Source organism: Nomascus leucogenys, chromosome 24 (assembly GCF_006542625.1).
Source record: "Nomascus leucogenys isolate Asia chromosome 24, Asia_NLE_v1, whole genome shotgun sequence".
In the NCBI taxonomy this organism is placed as follows: domain Eukaryota; kingdom Metazoa; phylum Chordata; class Mammalia; order Primates; family Hylobatidae; genus Nomascus; species Nomascus leucogenys.
This window is the reverse complement of record NC_044404.1, coordinates 22,925,410-22,949,127: the sequence shown is the minus strand read 5'-3', so window position 1 is coordinate 22,949,127 and position 23,718 is coordinate 22,925,410. Positions and strand designations below refer to the sequence as shown.

Here is a 23,718-nt window from a genome sequence, read left to right as displayed (position 1 = left end):
TCTTGTGAGAACTCACTCACTATCATGAGAACAGCATGGGGTAACCACCCCCATGATTCAATTACCTCCTACTAGGTCCCTCTCACAAGTGGGGAATATGGGAACTACAATTCAAGATGAGATTTGCGTGGGGACACAGCCAAACTATATCAGGGGCTACCAGGTGAAGTCAGGAAAGCTCTCTTGTGAGTGGGGGGCACTGGAATGGGATCTCAAATAACAAACAGGAACCACCCAGGCAAAGATGTGCATGCCTGGCAGAAGGGGCAGCAGGTTGAGAGGAAAGGAGGCGAGAAAAAGCTTGGGAGGTAGGGGATATGAAGGGGGCTCACTTGAAGATGTGTCTCTACCACCCCCGTAACAGGGGGAGGCAGGGATAGCTTGGTGGGGCAGCAGCAGAGAGGAAGTCTCTTTTGCTGAGCCAGATCATCTGCCTCCTCCTCCAGGAAGCCTCCTTGACATCCCAGCCAGATGTATCTCTTCCTTCTGAGTCCCAGAGCACTTGCTGTGGGTGCCATAGGAGGGGGGTTCTGCTATGCCCCCTCAACTTCTGGCTGAGGCTCCTCTCACCCCCTTGACTATAAGCCCACGAGGGAGGGCTTGTGTTTGTTCCCTTGTACCAAGCCTGGGGGTCCCTCACACAAAGTGCCCACAGTGTGAAGTACCCACAGGGTGAAGGCTGACTCTTTAGCCTGGCATTCCAGACCCTTCATGACCCGCCATTGTGCAGTCTCTCCTGTGACATCCCTAACGTTTCCTAGGTTCCTGCCATCCCTAACTCCCCCTTCCTTGGTAGAGCTGCCAGATTTAGCAAACACAAATATAGGATGCTGCTCAGTCAAATTTAAATTTCAGATGAACAACAAATACGTTTTGGTATAAGTACACCCCATGCAATATTTGGGACATATTTGTACTAAAACATTTATTTTTAAAAAATTCAAATGCAATCATGTGTCTTCTATTTTATCTAGCAACTCTACCTTCCATGGACACTCTAGAGTTTTTGCAAGCACTGTTGCCCCTGTCTGAAATATCCTTTCCTCACTTGTCTTGCAGTGTCCTACTCATCATTCAAGACTCAGCGCAACTGCCACCTCTGCTGGGGAAGACTTCCCAGATGTCCCAGCCAGGGGTTGCAGGTCCAAATCGTCTCCTCTCCCACCTATTGTCCTAATATACCTGTACATCTTCTTTAAGGATGTGGATTTCCTGAGGCCAGGGACCATGTCTTGCTCATCTCTGGATACCCCCAGCCTTGCCACACAGTAAGTGTTCACTAATTATTGACATAATCAATGAACATTAAACTGGTATTCAAAAAGCTACAAAACCTGGGATGCAGTACCAGCCATGGACGCTAAGTGCCACTGTACAACATGGGCTCTGTTCAGACTTGAAAACGGGTTAGATTCTGTAAACTGGGTGGGTGCCCACTTAGCGATGTTGGAGGTTTTAAGTCCCTGATTATGTGAGGGAGATGGGAGGTGGCTGCTGGTTCCATAGGTGCCTCATGAGAGTGAGGAACCAACCTGAGCAGCTCCCTTCATTAAAGCTGGGCAAGGGATTGGAAGCTGTTTCATTTTTCATTTTTGTCTCTCTCTCTCTCTCTGTCTGTCTGTCTATATTTTTGAGACAGGGTCTTGCTCTGTGACCCAGGCTGGAATGCAGTGGCGCGATTATGGCTCATTGCAGCCTCGACCTCCCAGACACAAGCGATCCTCCCACCTCAGCCTCCCTAGGAGCTAGGACTACAGGCACATACCATCACACCCAGCTAATTTTTGTATTTTTGGTAGAGACAGGGTTTCATCACGTTACCCAGGCTGGTCTGGAGCTCCTGGACTCAAATGATCCACACGTCTCAGCTTCCCAAAATGCTGGGATTACAGGCGTGAGTTGCTGTACCCAGCTGGAAGCTGCTTCATATCCTTGTTTTTTCACTTAATTGTATTGTGACCTTGGGAAAGACCCTTCACTTCCCTGAGCCCCTGTTTTCTATTCCAAATAAATGGAACAATAAATGCCAAGCTCTCAGGGCTGTTGTGAAGATAAAATTTGATCAGGTAGTGCCTGGCACATTGGAGATGCCCTAGAGATGCCAATTCCCTTCAGTCTCTCCTCTCCCTGGGGTACCTTTATCTGAACAGTGATTAAGCACCAAGGGCGATGGGAAGAGATTCAGTATGAAATCCACTAGTCCTTAGTCTGAGCACTTACCTGGTAGCTTAGGGCCAGTGAGGCATTGGGTGCATGTCTTAAGCCTTCCAGGCCTCGGTTTTCTCATCTCTAAAGTGGGTTAATGCGAGTAGGTACCACAAAAGGTGGTTGTGGAGATTTGAAAGGAAAATACAGGTAAAGCTTTTTAGCACAGTCTCCAGCACATAAAAATACTTAATAAATGTTGGCTCCCACCATCACTGTTAACATCAAAACCATCATAGAGGCTGGGTGCAGTGGCTCACACCTGTAATCCCAGCACTTTGTGAGGCTGAGGGCTGGATCACCTGAGGTCAGGAGTTCGAGACCAGCCTGACCAACATGGTGAAACCCCGTCTCTACTAAAAATACTAAAAATACAAAAAATTAGCCGAGTGTGGTGGCACATGCCTGTAATCCAGGCTACTTGGGAGACTGAGGCTGGAGAATCACTTGAACCCAGGAGACGGAGGTTGCAGTGAGCTGAGATTGCGTCATGGCACTCCAGCCTGGGCAACAAGAGCAAAACTCTGTTGTCTAAAAAAAAAAAAAACCCAAAAAACAAACAAACAAAAAAACCATTATAGAGTAAGCCCTTTCCCATGTTCATTAAATGGATAGATGAATGCAAAAGTGAATAAATGAGTGGACAAACCTCTCCAGGTAGATCCTACTCCAGGTACTGGGCAACAACCTGAACATGGCCTGAACTTTCATAGTTCACCCCCCATCCTCCAACCTTCGCTCCTTCTGCCTGGAATGTCCTTCCTCTTCACTTTCTGTTAAATAAATTCTAAAATCGATGTGGGCTACCAGGGTCCATCGACCACAGGTGGCCTCAGGAATGGCTCTTCTCCTTGAGTTCTTGGGGGACCAGGGGGATCCTAAACCTGTGTGCTTTGGGGTACCTGCCAAAGGAGGCCACCTCCCCTGGGGCGTTGGAACTGACGGAAGCAGCCAGGCCTGGGTCTGCACAAGGCCACCGCCATTCATCAGTGGCCTCCAGAAGCCATCTAGCAATGGAGTTGTCAGCTCCGGACTCCGGGCAGGCTAGGAAATCCCAGTGGGGCTTGGGGAAGGCCAAACGAAGGGCCCGCTCCTAGAGAGCCCTTTCTGAAGAAGGAAAGGAGGGGGAAAGAGGTGGAGGTGGGGGCCGCACGGGCCTGCAGGGCTCAGAATCTGACTTCCCTTCTTAGGAAGATTGGAGCATTCAGGAAAGAATCGAATAGCAGACACAAGGAGGATCCCCGTGTTAGGTAAGAGCCGGCTGTGGACTTGCTGGAATAAATCCTACCACCTGCAGCCTAGCTGTCCCTCCCTGGTGGTGGTGGCTGGCATATCACAGACTTGTCTGAGAGGTCAGGGACAGATATGACTCTTGGTTCTGCTCCTACCTCTCTGCCAGCACCTCCTCTAATATTTTCATCAACTCTGCTTTCTTCCCCTCCTTAAACCCTGGCATTCTCCGGAATCCTATCTTCTGGTTCTTCCTCTGCACACTCTCCTGGCTGCTGTTCTCTATCCTCCCTGAACCCCAACCCCTTTGTAAGCTTTGTAAGCACCACACCTACAAATCACAAACCTGCATCTGCCTCAGGAAAAGGCACCTTCATCTCCTAGGAGTCACCCTTCACATTTCCTGGGTCCTCCGGGCTTTAAAATATAGACTTTGCTGGCCGGACGCGGTGGCTCACCCCTGTAATCCCAGCACTTTGGGTGGCTGAGGCAGGCGGATCACCTGAGGTCGGGAGTTTGAGACCAGCCTGATCAACATGGAGAAACCCCGTCTCTACTTTAAATATAAAATTAGCCGGGCATGGTGGTGCATGCCTGTAATCCCAGCTACTTGGAAGGCTGAGGCAGGAGAATCGCTTGAATCCAGGAGGTGGAGGTTGTGGTGAGCCAAGATCGCGCCACTGCTCTCCAGCCTGGGCAACAAGTGCGAAACTCTGTCTCAAAAAAAAAAAAAAAAAAAAAAAAATAGACTTTGCTGGCATTTGATATCGCCGCTGCCAACTCCCCCAGCCCATGCTACCTACCATCATTTCTCACTTAGCATCCCCTGGGAGCCCTGTACAGGTGCTCCCTGGGTCTCCATGTCTCCCTGGAATCCATTCTCCACACAGCAAGCTACAGGGATCTTTAAAGGAATCTGAGTCAGATTGCATCATTCCAGAGCCATCCCAACATACTTTAAATCAAATCCAGACTCCCAAGGCTGGAAGGCCCTTGACAATTAGCCTAGCCTCCCTCCCAACCTCCTCCCCTGATGCTCTCGCTTCTGCTTCTGCCACACTCGCCTTGTCTGTTTCCTGAACGCAGCCCACACATTCCTGCCCTAGGGCCTTTGCACCTGCGATTCCTGATGCCTAGAACAACTGTGTTCCCACCTGCGTGTTTGTCTGGTGAACTCCTAGCATCTTTCAAGACTCAGCTCAAGTGTCACTGAATGAAGGCTTTCCCTCACTCATGCCATGACTGTGGGCCCCTATTGGTGCCCTCCCGGGACCTTTGCTGACCCTTCTGTGGCTAGTGTCACACCTTGTCTCATGGCTCTCAGTGTCTGACTCTTTTTCCCTGGACTGTGAAGTCCCTGAGGCCTCCGAGCCACCTGGTCACCCTCAGGATTCCTGGTACCCAGCTTAGTGCCTGACCCAAAGCTGGTGAGAGTGAAAGTTGAGTGAACCAGTGTCCATCTCCCCACTGGCTGTCCCTCTCTGTACCCCAGGCCCTGGGGGAGGGACTGAAAGAAGTAGGGCCACGTCTCATCACAGGTGTACCTCAGGCTGTCGTGCCTTCAGCCTTTCACCGCCTGACCCCCCTCACCATTTATGCCTAACGTTCTCCATGGCAGGGGCTGGCCCTGTCTACCTCTTAAAGGTCATTCCAGAAGCATCCCTGGGGAAAAAAATCTGGGAGGCAGGAGAGCCAAGTAAAGAGTGAGACCATAGGTCCAAATCCTTGTTGGATCCTCTTGAACAAGTTATGGAACTTCTCCGTGCCTCAGTTTCCCCTTCCATTCAATGGGGTGAAGAGCCCCGTGGTGAGGATAAATGAGATGCTAGAGGTGACGTGCTTAGCACATAGCAAGTGCTCATGAAATGTGAGCAGGTGGTAACCTTGGCTGCTGCAGATCCTGCAGGTCCTGCCACCCCCAGCAGCGGCCTGGGGATGCTCGGGCTGTGGCGGAAAGTAGGGCAGAGCTGCCTCCCGGTTCACACCTCCAGCAGCCTCCTCAGGCCTGCCCGCTGTGGTAGGAAATGGGTCGCAGGCAGGACCCGCGCTGGGATTCCTCATTTCCGTTGCCCGTCTTTGGGGACAAACGCTTTCAGTTTCATGTAATCACAAAGCTTCTTAATTAGTTTTTTTTTTTTTTTCCTTTTTGCGTTCTGAGTTGCTAAGCTATTCCTGCTGCGGGGAGCAGACACTGGCTCCTGCAGAGCCTGGAGCGGCTGGTTTGGCGACCCAGGACTCCGGCTCCTCTGAGGCCCCCCAGGGCCCATTGAGAGGTGGGGCTGCTTCCTCACACCACCCACAGCTCAGGCCCTCGTGTGGCCACTTCCTGAGTCATCCAACAAACAGCTCTTGAGTACCTACTGTGCGCCAGGCACCGGGGACACAGCAGAGATCGTGGCAAGATCTTCACCCTCAAGGAACTTACTATCTAGCTCAATGTAGAGGTAGTAAATACCTAATTACTCAATAACACTTAAAAAATGATAATTGTGATAAATGCTACGCAGAAGGGCAAGGCACAAGGAGAAGATGAAATGGGGCGCTGGATGGCATCTAGGCAGTGATGGAGGGCTTCTCTGAGGAGGTGATGTTAGGCTGAGATCTGGAAGGTTGAGTCAGAGCTGGCCAGGTGGAGAATGTAGGGATAGGAGCAGTTTAGACAGAAGGAATTCATCCATTTATCTACCCATCCATATCCAGCCACCCACTGGTTCCCTCTTTTTTTTTTTTGAGACAGCATCTCACTCTGTCACCCAGGCTGGAGTGCAGTGGTGTGATCTCGGCTCACTGAAACCTCCGTCCCCTGGGTTCAAGTGATTCTCCTGCCTCAGCTTCCTGAGTAGTTGGGATTACAGGTGTGCGCCACCACGCCGGGCTAATTTTTGTATTTTCAGTAGAGATGGGGTTTCACCATGTTGGTCAGGCTGGTCTTGAACTCCTGACCCCGTGATCCACACACCTCGGCCTCCCAAAGTGCTGGGGATTACAGGCGTGCGCCACCATGCCCAGATAATTTTTGTATTTTTAGTAGAGATGGGGTTTTGCTATGTTGGCCAGGCTGGTCTCGAACTCCTAACCTCAGGTGATCCGCCCGTCTCGGCCTCCCAAAGTGCTGGGATTACAGTCATGAGCCACCGTGCCCAGCCAGTTCCCTCTTTCATTCACAGGCTCCATCACTCGTGTCTCTCATTCATTCACATAATTCATTCCTTCAGTGTCCATGGCCCCTACGGGAGACACAGGCACCCTCCGCCCACATGCAGTGCTCTAAGAGAGGGGCAGAGTCCATGTTCACTTGTGGTGGAGGTGACATTTGGGAGGGACCCTGAAGATTCCAACAGGCAGAGATGAGGGGAGGATGAGGGAAAAGGGTGGGCAGCAAGGTGGGTGGGTGGGGGGACGGCAGGCATGAAGTCCCAGGTGGTGTTTGGGGGCCAGGGCACAAGGGAAGGGATTCATTCACTTGTTCATTCAACCGATATTGATCAAGTGTCTCCTTGGTGCCAGGCCCGGGTGCCGGGGAGAAGGTGGTGAATGGAGACGTAGCCCCTGACCTCTTGGAATGCACTGCCTAGGGGACGGGATGAACACGCACGCAAGCAATGGTAAGACAGCCGGCAAAGGCTGGGTAAGTGTTTGAACAGCCCTGGAGACCGGCCTGGTTAGCCGATCCAGGAGTTAACAGAGTGCAAAGGCCGGGCTGGGCCCTAGAAAGTCGGGCTCCAGCAGGACTGGCTGCAATTGTCTGCACCCTTCCTCTCAGCCTTCAGGGAGAGCCCTTCTATCCATTTGCAGTTCCCCGTGGGCTTGCCCTCAGCGAAAGGCCTCCCTGTCAGTCATTGACACCTGAGTCTGAATGGAAGCCCTGCGATGCCTTTCCCAGGGGCCCTTGCAGCCTCTGTGGCTGTTTGTTGCTTCCTGGAGCAGGTAAGAGAAGTGAACATTCAAAGGAGAGGCTTCCTGGGGCCTCTGATGTCCAGCCATGTTGGTGGGCAATTGTGCTGTCTACCTCCTGGCCCCTGTTCTGTGCAGGCCCCACATCCACCTGGCCTCCCATCCTGTCACCATTGCCCACTGTGCAGCAGGCAGGGCAGAGGAGGAAGGCCAGGGACACACATGGCCTCTGCTGAGGGCCAGGTCCCATGCTGGGTGCTGTGCTGCCTTTTCTCCGTAACACGCATAGCTCCCCGCAAGGGGTCTCACCCACACTCGACACAGGCGGAAACTGAGGTTTAGAGGGAGAAAGACACCTGCCCAAGGTCACATAGCTGGTGAAGGACAGAGCTGGGATTTGAACCTACGGCTTCTCACTCCTAGTCCAGTGCTCCTACCATCCCAGGGGCTTCCAACTTGGGTCCCCGAAGGGAGTAATTAAGGTCTGATTTAAAAGCTCAACGTGAAATCACCTCTCCCCATGCAAAGGGCATGCAGGTGAGTGAAAGTGGGTGTTTTAGCAGGAATCAGAGCAGGGCGGGCGGAAGCTCTCTTGAGCAGTTTCAAATCTCTATCGAAGAAGAGGTGAGTGACTAATTATCACTTCATAAGTGCAGCTTTTTGGAAACCCAGTTTTTCACAACATCAAGCCACTGAGGTCAAGATGAAAGGGTCGTGGTGGGGAAAGGGATGTGACTGTTGCATTTCACTGAGATTGCTGGGCAGATCCTCCAGACCAGAAAAGTGAGATCCAGAGAGGTCAAGGCACCTGCCTGAGGTCTCACAGTGGGGAGGAGTGGAGCCGGATTGGGAGCCAGGCAGCTTGACTCCAAGGCCAGTGCTCTTTCTGCTGCACCAATGTGTCTCGTCTTGTGGTGGGACAGAACTCCCAGGCTGAGGCCTGGGAGAGGGGCCCTCAGGGAGGTGGGTGATGGGGACAGCACCCAGCCCATAGGTACCTTCTCATAGTACTGCAGCTCATAGTCCAGGATCACGCCATTGGGTTGGTCCGGCTGGGACCACGACAGGGTAATGCTGTCCACGGTGCGGCTCACCTGATGCATGATGGACACTGCCGACGGAGCTGGAAGAGAGGCCAGAGGTCAGGGGTCAGGGAGGCATGAGAAGGTGCGGCTTCCGGCCCACCCTCAGAGGTGCTCGGACAGGTGGGGAACTGTGGGATCAGAGAGGGAAGGGCATCTGGCTGAGCCCACACAGCCAGTTTCCGGGAGCCGACAGGGGGAAGAGGGGCTCATGCAGGGCTATGGGTGCTGCTGCTGAGCTCTCATGGGGCACCTTCAGGTCAGACACTAATGACTTCATCAGCCCTGGGGAAGCTCAGGCCACATCAAGTTGAGAGACAGTAGAGATAGAAATGGTTAATTGTATGTCATGTGAATTTCATCTCAATAAAATCAATCAGTCATTTCCCCCTCTCATTCCTCCCACCAGTGCTGTGAGTGCTCTCACAGAGGTGAGATAAGTAGTCAGGGGGGCTGTGTGCAGTGCTAGAAGGATGCTTAGAAATACCTTAGTACACGGCTGGGTGTGGTGGCTCATGACTGTAATCCCAGCACTTTGGGAGGCTGAGGCAGGCAGATCACCTGAGGTCAGAAGTTCAAGACCAGCCTTGCCAACAGGGTGAAACCCCGTCTCTACTAAAAATACAAAATTAGCCAGGCATGGTGGCGCACGCTTGTAATCCCAGCTACTTAGGAGGCCGAGGCAGGAGAATCGCTTGAGCGCGGGAGGCAGAGGTTTCTGGAGTGCCATTGCACTCCAGCCTGGGCAACAAGAGCGAAACTCTGTCTCAAAGAGCGGGGAGAAGAAATACCTTAGTACAATTCCCTCATTTGATTTTATGATTGTTATTTTTTGAGACTCTGTTGCCCAGGCTGGAGTGCAGTGGCATGAACACAGGTCACTGTAGCCTCAACTTCCTGGGCTCAAGTGACCCTCCTACCTCAGCCTCCCAGGTAGCTGGGACCACAGGTGTGTGCCACTATGCCTGGCTAATTTTTGTTTTTTTGTGTTTTTTTGAGACGGAGTCTCGCTCTATCACTCTGGCTAGAGTGCAGTGGCATGATCTTGGCTCACTGCAACTTCTGCCTCCCGGGTTCAAGCGATTCTCCTACCTCAGCCTCCTGAGTTGCTGGGATTATAGGTGTGCACCACGACACCTGGTTAATATTTATATTGTTAGTAGAGACAGAGTTTCACCATGTTGGCCAGGCTGGTCTCAAACTCCTGCCCTCAGGTGAGCTACCTGCCTTGGTCTCCCAGAGTGCTGGGGTTACACAGGCATGAGACACTGTGCCTGGCATAATTTTTGTATTTTTTATAGAGACGGGGTTTCACCATGTTGCCCAGGTTGGTCTCGAACTCCTGGGCTCAAGTGATCCCCTTCTGCATCAGCCTCTCAAAGTGCTGGGATTACAGGTGTGAGCCACCATGCCTGGCCCAATTCCCTTATTTTGCAGTCTTGGAAACTGAGGTCAAGAGAGGGGGTGTGAACTGCCTGAGGTGCCGAGGTACGTCCATGGCAAACAGCCCGTTCTTGAGTCCTTATTTCATAATGCTTCCGGCCTGCTGTCTTTTTGCCTCCTTCTCACATGGAGCAAACCTCCAGGAAGCATCAACTCTGTGTAGACATGGCCCTGGGCCCTTTACACACGCTTCCTGAGTTGACTGTTGATGAGAGGGTGGATCACCCCTGCTGACAGGTAAAGACATTGAAGTTCCGAGGTGCACGCGGCTTCCTGAGATCACACAGTCAGTGGGGAGCCGGGATTTGGACCCAGGTCTGCATCTTGCCAGAGCAGTTGTTTGTTCCAGAGTGGGACTGGCCAGAGAGGGACTCTCAATGTGGTCCCCACACCCGCGGTGTGACTCTGGCAAGCCTTGCTTCTCTGGGCCAGAGATTTTCGTGGTCCCAGGAGGGGCTGAGGACTCACCAGGGTGAAGGGAGCACCTCCTGCATTCTTTCCTCCTTCCTGGGCGGGTCTGTGACAAGCAGATGTCCTGTCTCAGCCAATACAAGGACACCGGAAAGTGGAGGCTGACACTTCTCCCAGCCCCAAGTCCTGCTCTGCGGGGGCTCTGACCATATGGGATGTGAGTGTGGAGCAGGCCTGGTAGGAGCTCAGGGGAACCTGAACATCGGCTGTGGGGTTTGAAGGCTGGAGCTGACTCACCCATTTCCTGCTCTGTGTCTGCCCCTAGGCTGCCTCTCTGCCTTGCTGCTAACTGGCTGTGTGACCTAGGCAAGCTGCCTCCCCTCTAGACCTGGCTTCCTCCTGGGCACCCCTGGCCAGGCTAGAAGATCTCTGAGGCCTTGAGGCTCCAATATTCCCTGCCAGTCCTTCCTCTGCAGCCCTCCACACCGAGAATGAGCCTGGGGGCCAGCGTGGGCCTGGGCAGGTCCAGACTCCCCTCTGGCACCCCAAGGAGCTGTGGAAAATTGTCCCGAGACACGCCAGATGAGGTGGCAGCACCTGCAAGAAGGACTTAGACCCTGGTCCACGCGGCCCTGATGAGCCTCTGTTCCTTTTACACCCAGGGGAGGCTGCCTGACCCTCAGCTCGGCTCCTTGCCCTGCCAGGGGCATTGGCCTCTTGGGATCAGGGGTCTGGTTGTGTGCTCAGTGTAGCGCCTGGCATGTGGTCAGCGCCGTGGGTGTTTGCGGGTGTCACCTGCCACAGTGCACTGAGCATGGACTTGCGGCATCTCATTTAACCCCCTCAACAATCATGTAGGATGGGGGTCAATATCTGCACTTTGCAGAAGAGGAATAAGAGGCTCAGAGAGGCACAGTGACTTCCCCAAGGTCACACAGCTGGCGAGGAGCTGAGGTGGGCTTGGAGCTGAGTCATCCTGCCCTAGCTATGACCCCCTCTGGGCCTCAAAGCAGTTCCTACTTCCCACCTGCCTCCAGCCCCAGCGTCCCCCCTCCCCGTGGCACTGCCTTTGTGAGGAGTTGAGTGTTCTGCTCTCCTGGACTGCCGAGGGTCCAGCTTCTTTATGAAGTCCAGGCTGTCTGCCCCTGTCACGGGCTTGTCAGTGGTCGGTGTCCCAGTGAAACAACAAAATAAGGCCCTTCTGGAGTGTCACAGACCAGGGCCAATCGGGGGGCTCATCCCTTGTGCTGGCCCGGGAAGCACCCCAATCCCCATGCCTCCCCCCAGCTTCTCAGCCCCTTTCATCCAACCCACAGGGGCTGACCACTGGGTCTCTGTGTGTCTGGTGGAGGTGGGGTGTGACAGGGGGTGCTCTGAGAAGCTAAGGAGGATGCTTGAAACTCAGCTGCCAGAGATTCTGGGAGTGATGCCCCCCGACCCCTGCCTCCAGGGGCCTGAGGACAGTTCTGGGGTGAGGGGCTGGGTGAGGCAGCCTCCAGGGCTCCTTGAAATACTGGGTCTGTCTCCCAGAGGGCCAGCCAAGCAGTGGGGAGGGATGTGTGAAGGGTGGAGTCAGAGGCATGCTGCTATCTTACAGCATGTTGATGTGTATTACATCAACGGAGCATCAGACACACAGAGCCCGCAAGGGCAAGGACGGGTGAGGAGTATTTGGATTGCGCTGCTGCCAGGTGTGCTCGCTCACCTACTGCTTCATGCCTAGACCCGCACAGTGCCCAGGTCAGGACGCTCCCATCCAGTCCCTGGCAAGGCCGTCTAGCCTAGCGGTGGGGAGCCCTGGGGGTGGAGTCCGACAGACTTGTATGCAGCTCCCTGCTCCTGCACTCACTCATGTGTGGCCTTGAGCAGGTACTTTTAGCCTTGCTGAGCCTGTTTTCATACCTATCAAGTAGGAACCCTCACCTGGCCAGGACGCTGTGAGAAGGCAGCGGAAATGCATGTGAAGGTCTGAGCGGGGTGCTGGGCGCCCCTCAGGAGGGAGACATTGTGAAGAATTCTTCAGTTCATGGAGTTGCTATGATGCCAACCAACATGATACTGGGTGTTGGGGCTCTGGAGAGGAATCTCACAGCATCCCAGCCTTTCAGGGACTCGCAGCTTAATGGGAGGAAGCATATTGTTTTTCAACTAAATGAGTGCCTGTCCCAGGATGGGCACCATGCTAGGCACTGGGGAAGCTGTAAGACTCAGAAGCGGCATGGAGCTCTGGGGTCCAGGCTCCCATTTTAGGACTTGGTCAAAGTGATTCAGCCTTGAACAAGAGCAGGGGCTGCTCCATTCACTCTTCTCCCTGGGAGTTCAGCAGAGGCTGCTCTGTTCACACCACCTTCAGGGATTTCAGCAGAGGCTGCTCCGTTCACACCTCTCCCTGGGAATTCAGCAGGAGCTGCTCCATTCACACCATCTTTAGGGAGTTCAGCAGAGCTGCTCTGTTCACATCACCCTCTGGGATTTCAGCAGAGGCTGTTCTGTTCACATCTCTCTCTGGAGTTTCACCTCCCAACAAAGGACAATTGTAGAATGTATCCCTCTAGATTGCAGCACTTTTAAAACTTGAATGGGCATAAGGATAACCAGGAGAGTTTATTAAAATTCACATTGCTGGCCTTCTCACAACACCCCCCACTGAGATTCTACTTCAACAGGTCTGGGGTGGGGCCTGAGAATGTGCATTTCTAGCAAACTCCCAGGTGATGTTGAAACTGCTGGTCTGTGGACCACACCTGGAGGACTAGTGGATTCAGGACCAGAAAAAGAAAGTGACTTGTCCAAGGCTACACAGCTGGTAGTGGTAGAGCTGGACTAGAGCCAGAAACAGCTGAGTCCTGGTCTAGTATATGATCCACCTGCCACGCGGCTGCTTGCAGCCTGGCTTCTGCCGAGCCTGACCCCCTCACCTGCCTGGGCTACACTCTTTATATAGGGCCCTGGAGCTCAGAGGGTCTTGGAGCAGCCATACAAAGAGTTCCATGAGAGGGGAAAAGACAAGGCTGCCGAGGAAGTTGGGGGCCAAACTTCCAGTCCTGAGGTACTGGGGAGCCACAGAAGGACTAGTAGGGGTGGCAACCTGCTCCTCAACTAAAACAAGCTTGTCATTCAGCCTGCCATTCTGACAGCCCCCGTATGCCCCATGGTGCCCAGAAAAAGGGAAAGGCCGTGCAGCTAACGGCAAACCACATGCTTCACATCTGTTAACTCACTTCATGCTCCTATCAACCCTACAAGGCTGGTATTACCGTTATACCCATTTTACAGATGAGGACATGGAGGCACGGAAGTGTGAAGTAACTTGCCCAAGGCCACACAGCAAGCAGTGGAGCTGGGATTTTAACCAGGCTCACCCAGGTCCAACACATCCTTTCCCCTCCACTGGCTGTGGCTGATGCTGGCTGACCAGGGAGGTCTGGAAACCAGCAGACCTCCGAGGGCCCCTGAGGACACCCTGGTCCAGCTCCCTTCCTGCTGCTGCAGAGCTAACCCCGCCTGGATCCCGCTGACTCACCTACCACCCACCCGGCCCGCCCCAGCTCTGGGAGCTCAGCTGCTGGTGAAGGCAGGTCCCACGCGGCCCTGGGGGTCTGGGCCTGGCAGGCGTAGCTGGCAGGCTTGGGTTACAGGCAGCTCACCCGGGCTCTGATCCCATAAGTCCTGTAACCCCAGGCGTGGCAAGGAGGCGGCATTTGCCAGGAAGATGATCAAGGCGGGCCAGTGGGGGCCAGCAGGGCTGGCCTTTCTCCTGGAATCCAGGGGGATTAACGGCGGAGAAAAGGGAACAGCTGGATGCTCTCCCACCCCTCCTGCTGCCCACCGCCCACCCTGGGGTGTCAGGTTTCCCTGTAAGTTGGTCATCAGGGAATTCTGGTATTTTCAATTACCAGCCGGGCACGCCGACAGGGGGATGGGGTCAGCGGTGCCCTGTGACCCCTGCAAGGAGATGGAGCCCCAGGGAGCAAGCACAAAAGAGGCTTGTGGCCGAAAGGGGCAGGGGGAGGCCGGCCAGGCGGGGCCTGCTTGTCTGGAGCAGGTGGTCAGGGGCCCTGCTGCCCTCAGTGAACCCCAGAGGGGAGTTCAGCCCCTTCCTTGGCTGAGACTTGGGGAAGGAGCCTTCCTTCTGTGTGCCTCCGTTTCCTTCTCAGGGCATGAAGGGGTTGTATGGGGTGGTCTCTCAGGGTCTTCTGGGACTAGGATCCCAGGACAGGACAGGAAGCCAGCAGCCTGTGCCCCTGGTTGCTGCAAGAGGTGGGTGGGCTTGGGGATTGGCTCAGCTTCCCCTCACAGCCTGGAGCTACGACCCTTTCACTGGTCCGAAGATCCCTGAGCTCCAGGGGAGTGGGGGAGAGGTCGCTGGGCACAAGACAGTCGGAGACCCCATCCCAAGCCCCAGACTTGCAGATCCCAATGTCTCCCTGATGTCTTCACTCCCTGTTGACGACCCTCAGCGGCTTCCCCCTGCACCCAGAATAAGACACAGACACACTACTGTGGCCCACAAGGCCCAGCTGCCTGGTGTCTGCCACCTCCCTCTGCCTGCCCCCTCCCTCCCAAGCTGTCCACACTGGCAGCCTTTCTGTTCTGCCTCAGGGCCTTGGCCCCATGGTGTTTCTGCTTGGAAACCTCTTCCCCCACATCTTCCATGGCCAAATCCTCCTCTTCATTGACGTCTCAGCTCAAATGTCACCTCCTCCGAGATGTCCTCCTGGACTACCTCTTTCCTCCAGTAGCCCCTTCTCATACTCATTTTATTTTTGTCATAGCACCAGCACTATCTGAGGTCAGGGACCTTGTCTCTCATTCAATCCTTTATCCCCAGAGCCTGAAACAGTGTGTGGCTTGGAGTAGGTGCATGACCAATATTTACTGGAGGAAGAAAGGAAGACAGGAAGGAGGAAGGAAGGGAGAAAGTGAGGAAGGAAGGGAGGGAGAAAGGGAAAAGCGGGGACCAGGCAGATTCTCCCCTTTTCTGGCCCCCTCAGGAACCCGAGTCTACCGACCTTGTGGGCTGGCCAGTAAAACAGAGGCCTCAGGCAATACTTCCCAAGCAGCCAGCGGAAGGCAGGTTCCCTCTCCCCCAGGCCCTGTGCCCACCCACAGTTGGGAACTGCTGCAGTGACGTGGGGCCTCTTGCCACCAGCCAGCCAACAGTTCCAGGACAATTGCTTGTCATTGCGCTAGTCCTCTCCAGGGTCTGTAGCAGGGACAGTTTCCTTGGGACGGGACTCTTAGAATTCCCAGCTAATCATGGGACAGCTGCTTTTTGAGTCCCTCAAACCCGTAGCAACGCAGTTAACCCCCGATGATCTGGCTGCAATTGTGGATGACCTGACGATAATTCTTACAACCGAATTTCTGCAAATAAAACTTCCAGAAAGTGGGCCTTTGATTCTTTCTGATGGGCTTCTTAGAGAGTGGTATGGGACAGAAAAAAGGAAAAGCGGACAACTGGTGCTAGGGTGGCACTGAGTATTCTGTGGCTAAGGAAGTTTGAGGAACACAGAGTTGTAGCCCATCTGCTTGTGGAGACTCACACTGCACATGTGTTTAATTCAAGGCTCTGAGAAGTCCCGCAGGGGAAGACGCCCAGTTAACTCAGTTTAACCCGGTGGTCCCAGGCTCATTTGGCCTCAGAAGCCTTTTCTCACATAATAGTTATTAATGTTTTTTGGAACTAGCATTCTGTGGAACATATGAAAAAAATAAAAAACTGGGTCCAGGAGACATTATTATTATTTTTTCCTTGAACTTGAGAAGAGCCCCTCTCTAGGGGGGCAGTTGGCTGTTCATGTGCTCATTCGCTCTCCCCTTGATCCAGCATATGTTTAGCAGAGCCTGCCCGGTGCCAGGCCCCTTCCTCACAATCAGATGGGGTAGGGGTTAATCCCTCCCTTTTTACCAATGAGGAAAGGAAGAGACCGACAGGATGTCCCCACACCCCAGGCAGCAGGGACCCAGGTCTGTCTGACTGTAAGGCCCAGTTTGGTTTCTTTTATCCCTGGTTACCTGGCCCTACCCATAAGTAGCCTATGAGTGGGCTGAGGCCAGGCCCTGGGCTTTGTGCTGGGAGACATCCAATCACTCACCTCCGAGTGGGTTGTGGAATTGTCTTGACCTCACCTTTGGCCTCCTGGTGGGACAGTCCTACCCCAGCATCTGGACTAGCAAGATGCTAAGAGCCTGGGCCTCAAAGCAGGTGGTCTGGGCAGCCTACCTCCACCTCCTGTGCCTCAGTTTCTCCTCTGTGAATGGGCAAGGAAGGTTAAATGAAGACCTGTTTGTAAAGTGATTAGCACAGGACTTGGCCCAGATTAAGGGGTCAGAGGATGATGTGAGCCAAATGCAGCTGGCTGGGCTGCTCAGATTCTCAAACAGCACCATGAGTAGCGAGTGCTCTGGAATAGTGGTGGCGGTGAAGGTGAGAAAAGGCGGCGTTCAGGGTTCAGCTGCCAGCTGTTCTACTCCTAGGCCAGTGTGTGACTGTAGGCAAGTTACCTCTCTCTGAGCCTAGGTGCCTTACCTGTAAAATGGGATGTGGCAGATGCTACTCATTGCCTATCAACGATCCATTCCCTCTTTTTCTCAACTTAACAAAATCCTGGTTCTTAGCTAGGTACATTGTGCCCAAATAGAAGACAACATTTTCTGAACCTCTCTGGCAGCTAGAAGTGGCTATGAGATATGGCCATGAGAGTGGCCATGAGATATAAACTGAAGCATGTGTGGGACTTCCAGGAAGTTTCCTTAAAAGGGAGGGCCCTACCCTTCTCACCCTCCTTCCACTGCAAACTGAGACATGGATGTGATAGCCAGAGACCTTGCAGCCATTTTGGTCCATGAGGACATGAAGCTGTGTGCTGAGGAGTGTGGATCTCTGATGGCTCCATGGAGTTGCTGTACTCCTATCTTCTGACATGCTTCACACATGAGAAAAAGAAACCTCCCTTTAGTCTAAGCCACGCTGTTAGACTGGTTGTATTAATCACCCCCCTGTATCTACACCCTTTGCCCTGTAACTCATGTAGTTCTCTCTCTCTGACTCTTGCTTGGCCACGTGTCTTGTGGCGGCCAATGGGATATAAGCCAACATGATATAAGCAGAGGCTTGCAAAAGGCCTTGCTAGTGTGTGCCTGCTGCCTTGGTTCCCTGTGATTGCCATGAGAAAACATGCACAGGCGGACTTGCTGGAGGCTGAGACATGTTGGAGCAGAGTTGTTGCTCCTGTTGTCCCCTCCAGGGCCACTCCAGACCAGTGGACAGCAGTCAACCCCCAAACGTGACAAAACCCAAAGAGCCGCCGAGTGACCTGGAGCAGATGAACTACAAACCTAAGAATGCACCTAGCCAAGACCAGCGTCGCCATCCAGTCAACCCCGAGACTCCCCAGCTAGCTAAGTGCTTCTTATTCCATGCCGTAGGCTTTGTGGTTAATGGTTGATTGTTAACCAGCACTACTGTGGCAGTGGCTATCTGTTATTTTTCTTCCTGGAATATGCAGCCAAAACCAATCTTAAATGATACTCTAGGTCAGCAATGCCTTCTCTGCAGAATGCTTAGGAGGATCAAAGGGGAAGATGCACGCGGAGGGCTTGGCCCAGGGAGGGAAGTGCCCTCTCCCTCTATCTCCCTCTTGAACCTCGTGGTCTCAGGCATGAGCGCACAGGGGGCTCTCTTGGCCCATTTCTCTCTGATCCTCTTGGTCCCCCAGGGAGAGAAGTAGGTGAGTACACGTTCATGCCAGTTCCAGAGGCTGAGCCATTGTGTGCCCGCCCCACAGCAGGGCAGGAGGATCAGAGAACACAAGTGGCAGAAAAGGCTTTGGAGAGTTGAAAGTCTTTCCACGAGAAAGCCATGTGGAGTGGTGTCACAGAGACCCGGTCAGGGCATTGGGGACGTGCTGTGGGATCTTGGGTAGCCACTAAGGAACCTCTGTGGGCCTCAGTTTTCTTCTAAAAGGAGGTGTTTGCCCTAGGTGAACTCCAAGGCCTCTGCCAACGCTGCTGAGTTTTAATTTGATGTAGGTTTAACTTCTGCGATAGGCAGAATAATGACCCCCCAAAGATGTTCATGTCTTAATCCCCGGAATCTGTGAATATGTTACCTTACATGACAAAAGGGACTTTGCAGGTATCATGAAGGTTATGACCCTTGAGATGGAGAGATTTTCCCGGATTATCCAGGTAGCTTGAACTTCATCTCTTGAGTGCTTACATGAAGAGAACCTTTCCCAGCAGAGAGTCAAAGAACCAATGAGTTGGAGAGTGAGAAGAGCTCAATGCCCTGCCGCTGCTTCTGAGATGTCGGGGTTCTGTGGAAGGACCCAAGAGAGGCCTTGAGGAGCTCAGGCAGCCCCCAGCTGATGGTCAGCAAGGGGAGAGAGTCCTCACTCCTACAGCCACGTGGAATTGAATTCTGCTAACAACCCCTCTAAACAAGAAAACAGATTGTCCCTTAGCACCATCAGAAAGGACACATCCCTGCCAACACTGCTTTTAGCCTGATGAGATCCATGATAGACGTCTTTTTTTTTTTTTTTTTTTTTTTTTTTGAGATAGAGTCTCGCTCTGTCACCCAGGCTGGAGTGCAATGGCACGATCTCTGCTCACTGCAACCTCCGCCTCCCGCGTTCAAGCAATTCTCCTGCCTCAGCCTCCTGAGTAGCTGGGATTACAGGCATGCGCCACCATGCCCAGCTAATTTTTGTAATTTTAGTAGAGATGGAGTTTCACCATGTTGGTCAGGCTGATCTCGAACTCCTGACCTCATGATCCACCCGCCTCAGCCTCCTAAAGTGCTGGGATTACAGGCATGAGCCACTGCACCTGGCCCACGCGAGGCTTCTGAACCTGCAGAACGGTAAGATAATAAATGTGTATTGTGTTAAGTTGCTAGGTTTGAGGTATTTTGTTCTGGCAGCAATGCGGAACTAAGCCAAGCTGCCATGTACTGTCCATCTATGTGCCAGGTGCTGTCCACATTCTTGTTAATGTCCACAACCAGCTAGCAAGGCTGTAATGACAGATAAATGCCCATTTTGTAGGTGATGGAACTGAGGCTCAGAGAAATGAGGACCTACCTCATATCGTTGTGAGGATTCAGTGTTAAGGGCTTAGCACTGTGCCTGGCACACAGTTAGCACTTGACAAATGTGAGCCGTTTTGGGGATTAGAGTGAATAGAGGATGATCTCTGTGTTTTAGGCGCCTACCTGTGCCAGCAACCTGGGAGGCACCTTGCATGGCTTAGCTGAAATCCTCACAGCTAAACCCTCCTGTAAGGAGAGGGTGAAGGTGTCCATGAGGAAGATGCAATCAGATATAAGCTGAGTGATTTGTCCAAGGCTGCATGCTGGTGAGCAGCCAGGCTTGACTCAAAGCCAGGTTTGGCTTCTTGATTCCAAAGCACAGACCCTTCCCACTACCTCCGGAAGCTGGCAGAGGTGGGGGTGTTCTGGGCTTGCTCAGGGTGAGATACTTAAAGGGCTTAGAGTGTGTCCGGAGCAGCCCTGGAGAATGGCCAAGGGCACTGGATAGAAGCCCTGTATCAGTGAAATGCTACACCTCCCAGCCCCCAGGTCTGCAGGGCTGTCTGCTTGTCATTTGGACCTCAGCTTAAATGCCACCTCCTCAGAGAAGCTCTCCTCTGACTGCCCACCCTGAGGCTCAGCCTCTGTCCCTCCCTTCTGCCCCTCTCTGCTGTGGTCTTGTTTGTGGGTGTGGAGAGGCAGGAGGGTAGTGTGGCTCACTCTGAACAGCCAGACTGACTCTTGGGTCTGCCACTGTCCAGCGGAGTGCACCTGGGTACGTGGCATGACCTCTCCCAACCCCTGTTTCCTTATCCCTTAAGCCCAGCCCAGCCTCCTTCCTCAGGGGCCATGAGCACGACTCATGAATATGAGGCAGAAAGGTGTTCTGGAAAGGCAGAGCGTGGTTCGAAGGTGGCATGATGGCTGGATGAAGTCAGAAGACAGTTCTGGCCCCGGTGAATGCCAAGGGATTGTGAGCAAGGCCGTCACTTGCCCAAAAGAAACACTTTTTCCTTTTAAGGCAATGAGCTAGATATTTATATATTGAATTTTAGGGTCTGTTTAAAACTGACCACTGAATGCATTTGTCTGGAAATCGAGTCCCCAGCCTTGTTTCCCAGCCCAACTGCACTTCTCCACACCCCACCTCACCCCACGCTTCTCCAAACCCTTCTGCAAATGTTCGCTGAATGTTCACTGTGGTGCAGCCCCCTCTAGGTGCCGGGAAAACCACGGTGAGGAAAAGCAAACGCATCGTGCGCCGCGAGTGCTGATGATGGGGGAGATGAACAAGAACTAAATGATCAATGACACAAGGTAAAATTTCAACCACGGGAACTAGAAGGCCATGGAGCTGGGGCTGGGGAGGGAGGTGTCCCACCAAGTCAGGAAGGTCAGTGAAATGAGCTGAGGCCTGAAGGAAGAATGGGATAAGAAAGCCTTTCCGGGCAGAGGGAACAGCATGTGCCAAGACTCTGTGTCAGGGGAACCTGATACTTAGGAGGAACAGAAAGAAGAATCCTCCCTCCAGTTGCCTCCTGTACTTCCCTCTCCCAGGCCATCTTCCTTCCTGTATGATTCCATCTCTGCTTGCTAGAAGCCTCTCCATTCTTCAAAGTCAAGCTCAAATGCCTCCTCTTCCAGGAAGCCTTCCAGGACATACCCTTTGCTCATTCCCTAGGAGGATGATTTCTCCTGCCTGTGATCTCCCTCATCTCCCCCAGCACCTCTTGGGTCCTCATCCACGCCATCTTGTATGTAGGCTCTGTGTCTGTGTCTTATTTTTCCAACTAGGACATACATCCTCAAGGGCAGATACTGTGTCTACACTACACTGGAGAACAGTGTAGACTTGGAGTCACATGGTCCTGGGTTTAAATATTAGTAGAGGTCACTTAAGTAGTAGGACCTAGCATAAACGACTCTACCTCTCTGGGCTTCAGTTTCCTCATCTGGCAAAGGGGGATAATGGGGTGGGGGTATGGTGTGGTTGTACAGCCCCCAGCTGGGCTCTGAGCAGTTGTAAGAGAAGGGGCTTGCCAAGGGGCTTGGAATAAAGAGGAGGGGGAAAGACTTGTTATAATTTCAAAAGCCTCAGGGCTTTGAGGGCTTCAAGGGGTTTAGACGCACTCAGACCTGAGTTTCCCAAATTTGTCTGATGGTAAGAAACACCTGAGTCACTTGTTAACAATGCGTATTCCCAGGGTCTATGGCTGGGGTTCTGATTCAGCAGGACTGGGGTAGAGAGAAATCTGTGTTCTGGAACTTGTGCTCACATATAGTTCTTATGTACAATTTGGGGGGGAAACTGAGGCCTCAGAGGAAGTGATTTTCACGTGCATGGTAGATTAGATCAATGACCCCAGTTCTTCCTTTTCTGTGATAGGATTAGGTACCCACATCCTTTGCCAAGTAAATCTGCAGGGCCCACTCACTGTGGACAGAGTATACTTCTCCATCCCACTGATGCTGGGCTTGGCCATGGGACTTGTTTAGGCCAATGAGATATGGTTGGCTCCCTTCATGCTCCTACACTTCACCTTGAGAGAAACAAGCCTGGGGTGGCTGCCAGTCCAAGGAGAATGAGGAGACACATGAAACAGGCTGAACCCAACTCATATTCTGGAGACCTGCCCAGCACAGAGAGCGTGGCCAAGATTAGTCAAACCCCAGCTGACCCACACACTAGTGAGTGAGAAAATAAATATTTATTGTTTAAACTGCTGAGTTGTGGGGTGATTTTGTTAGGCAGCATTATTGCAGGAGTAGCTGACTCATACACTGACTAAATGAATGCCGTTCATTTGCTAATGTCATGCAGCAAATGAATGGCAAAGCCAAGCCTAGGTCTCTGCTCCTAAACCAGTGCTTGTTTCTCATTGCTTCTCTGTCTTTCAATCCTGAAGGCTCTTCCTGTGTGCCTATTCCCTGGAAACCCCTCACTTCCATACTCCGCCCCATCTCTACTCCTGGGTACATCCAGCTCCAGACAGCAGGGTCCATCCCAGCAGCCCAGAACCACTCCTAGCTACTAATAAGCTGAGGTGTCCTGAGTAGGCAGTTCCACCTGCAGAGCTCCCAAATGGATGTAGGAGAGTTCCCTGCAACCAGGGAAAGGCCTCCAGGGGTGTCCTTCCGGCTTCTACCAGTTAGAAAGAGTTCCCTCTCCACCAGCCCCTCTAGGGGCCTGGGTTTCTCCAGCTCAGAGCTTTGTCAAGCCAGAGAGACGCACAGCTGAGGTTTTCTAATCTGTTAGGGGTCTTTTCTATCACTTGTTGACTTTTTTTTTTTTTCTTAAGATAGAGTCTCGCTTTGTCGCCCAGGCTGGAGTGCAGTGGCACAATCTCAGCTCATTGCAAGCTCTGCCTCCCGGGTTCAAGTGATTCTCCTGCCTCAGCCTCCCAAGTAGCTGGGATTGCAGGTGCAATTTGATACATCCATACTCACAAATGCATGTATACAGAACCCACATGGCCACAGTCATATGCATTGTAAACACATGTGCACCAAACACATGTGACAGCACACTCACAAATAAACAGCCTCACATGCGCAATCAGACCCACAGTCAAGCTCAAGGTGCCGTGGACACATCAAGGACTTCGCCCAAGAACTGGAGTCTGTCAGACCTAGCCAATTCTTGCCTCTCACTCTTCCTGGCTTTGTGACTCAACTTGTCTGAGCATCATCTGTGAAATGGGGACATGGATGCCTCCTTCTCAGAGAGGCCACAAGGATGCAGTGAGGTCATGCACGGAAGCACCCCTCAACCAGGTGGAGTCAGTTGCCCTCTCCTCTCTCTTGTTTTTTCTTAGACAGAATTTCACTCGTCACCCAGGCTGGAGTGCAATGGCATGATCTCGGCTCACTGCAACCTTCGCCTCCTGGGTTCAAGCAATTCTTCTGCCTCAGCCTCCTGAGTAGCTGGGATTACAGGTGCCCGCAACCATGCCTCGCTAATTTTTGTATTTTTAGTAGAGATGGGGCTTCACCATGTTGGCCAGGCTGGTCTCGAGCTCCTGACCTCAGGTGATCCTCCCGCCTTGGCCTCCCAAAGTGCTGGGATTACAGACGTGAGCCACTGTGCCCAGCCAGGTGCCCTCTCTCTTTCCATGTCCTTGGAATGCCCTTCTTCCCTTCTGAATTCCATTTTTTTCTATTGTTCCCTTCAACATTCTACCAGCTGGGTGCAGCGGCTCTTGTTTGTAATCCCAGCACTTTGGGAGGCTGAGGCAGGAGGATCACTTGAGGCCAGGAGTTCAAGATGAGCCTGGGCAACATATAAGACTCCATCTCTAAAGAAAAAATTTCGACTGGTCCTTCAAACTGCAAGTCAAATTCCACCTCCTCCAGGAAGACTTCCTGGGCCTGGACTTCCATATCTGCATCCCTGCATGCTTACCGTGTGGGCCCCAC

At 52.8% G+C, this 23,718-nt stretch overlaps 1 protein-coding gene across 4 annotated transcripts in view; it reads right to left on the bottom strand.

Annotated features, from left to right (window-relative positions):
* Positions 1 to 23,718, bottom strand: part of EPHB2 (EPH receptor B2) — a 208,160-nt gene that overhangs the window by 31,069 nt on the left and 153,373 nt on the right. For all 4 annotated transcript variants that reach the window (XM_030805557.1, XM_030805558.1, XM_030805556.1 and 1 more), the window contains exon 6: positions 8,328 to 8,452. In XM_030805557.1, coding sequence (XP_030661417.1) covers positions 8,328 to 8,452 — 125 coding nt within the window. The remainder of the gene's footprint in view (positions 1 to 8,327; positions 8,453 to 23,718) is intronic.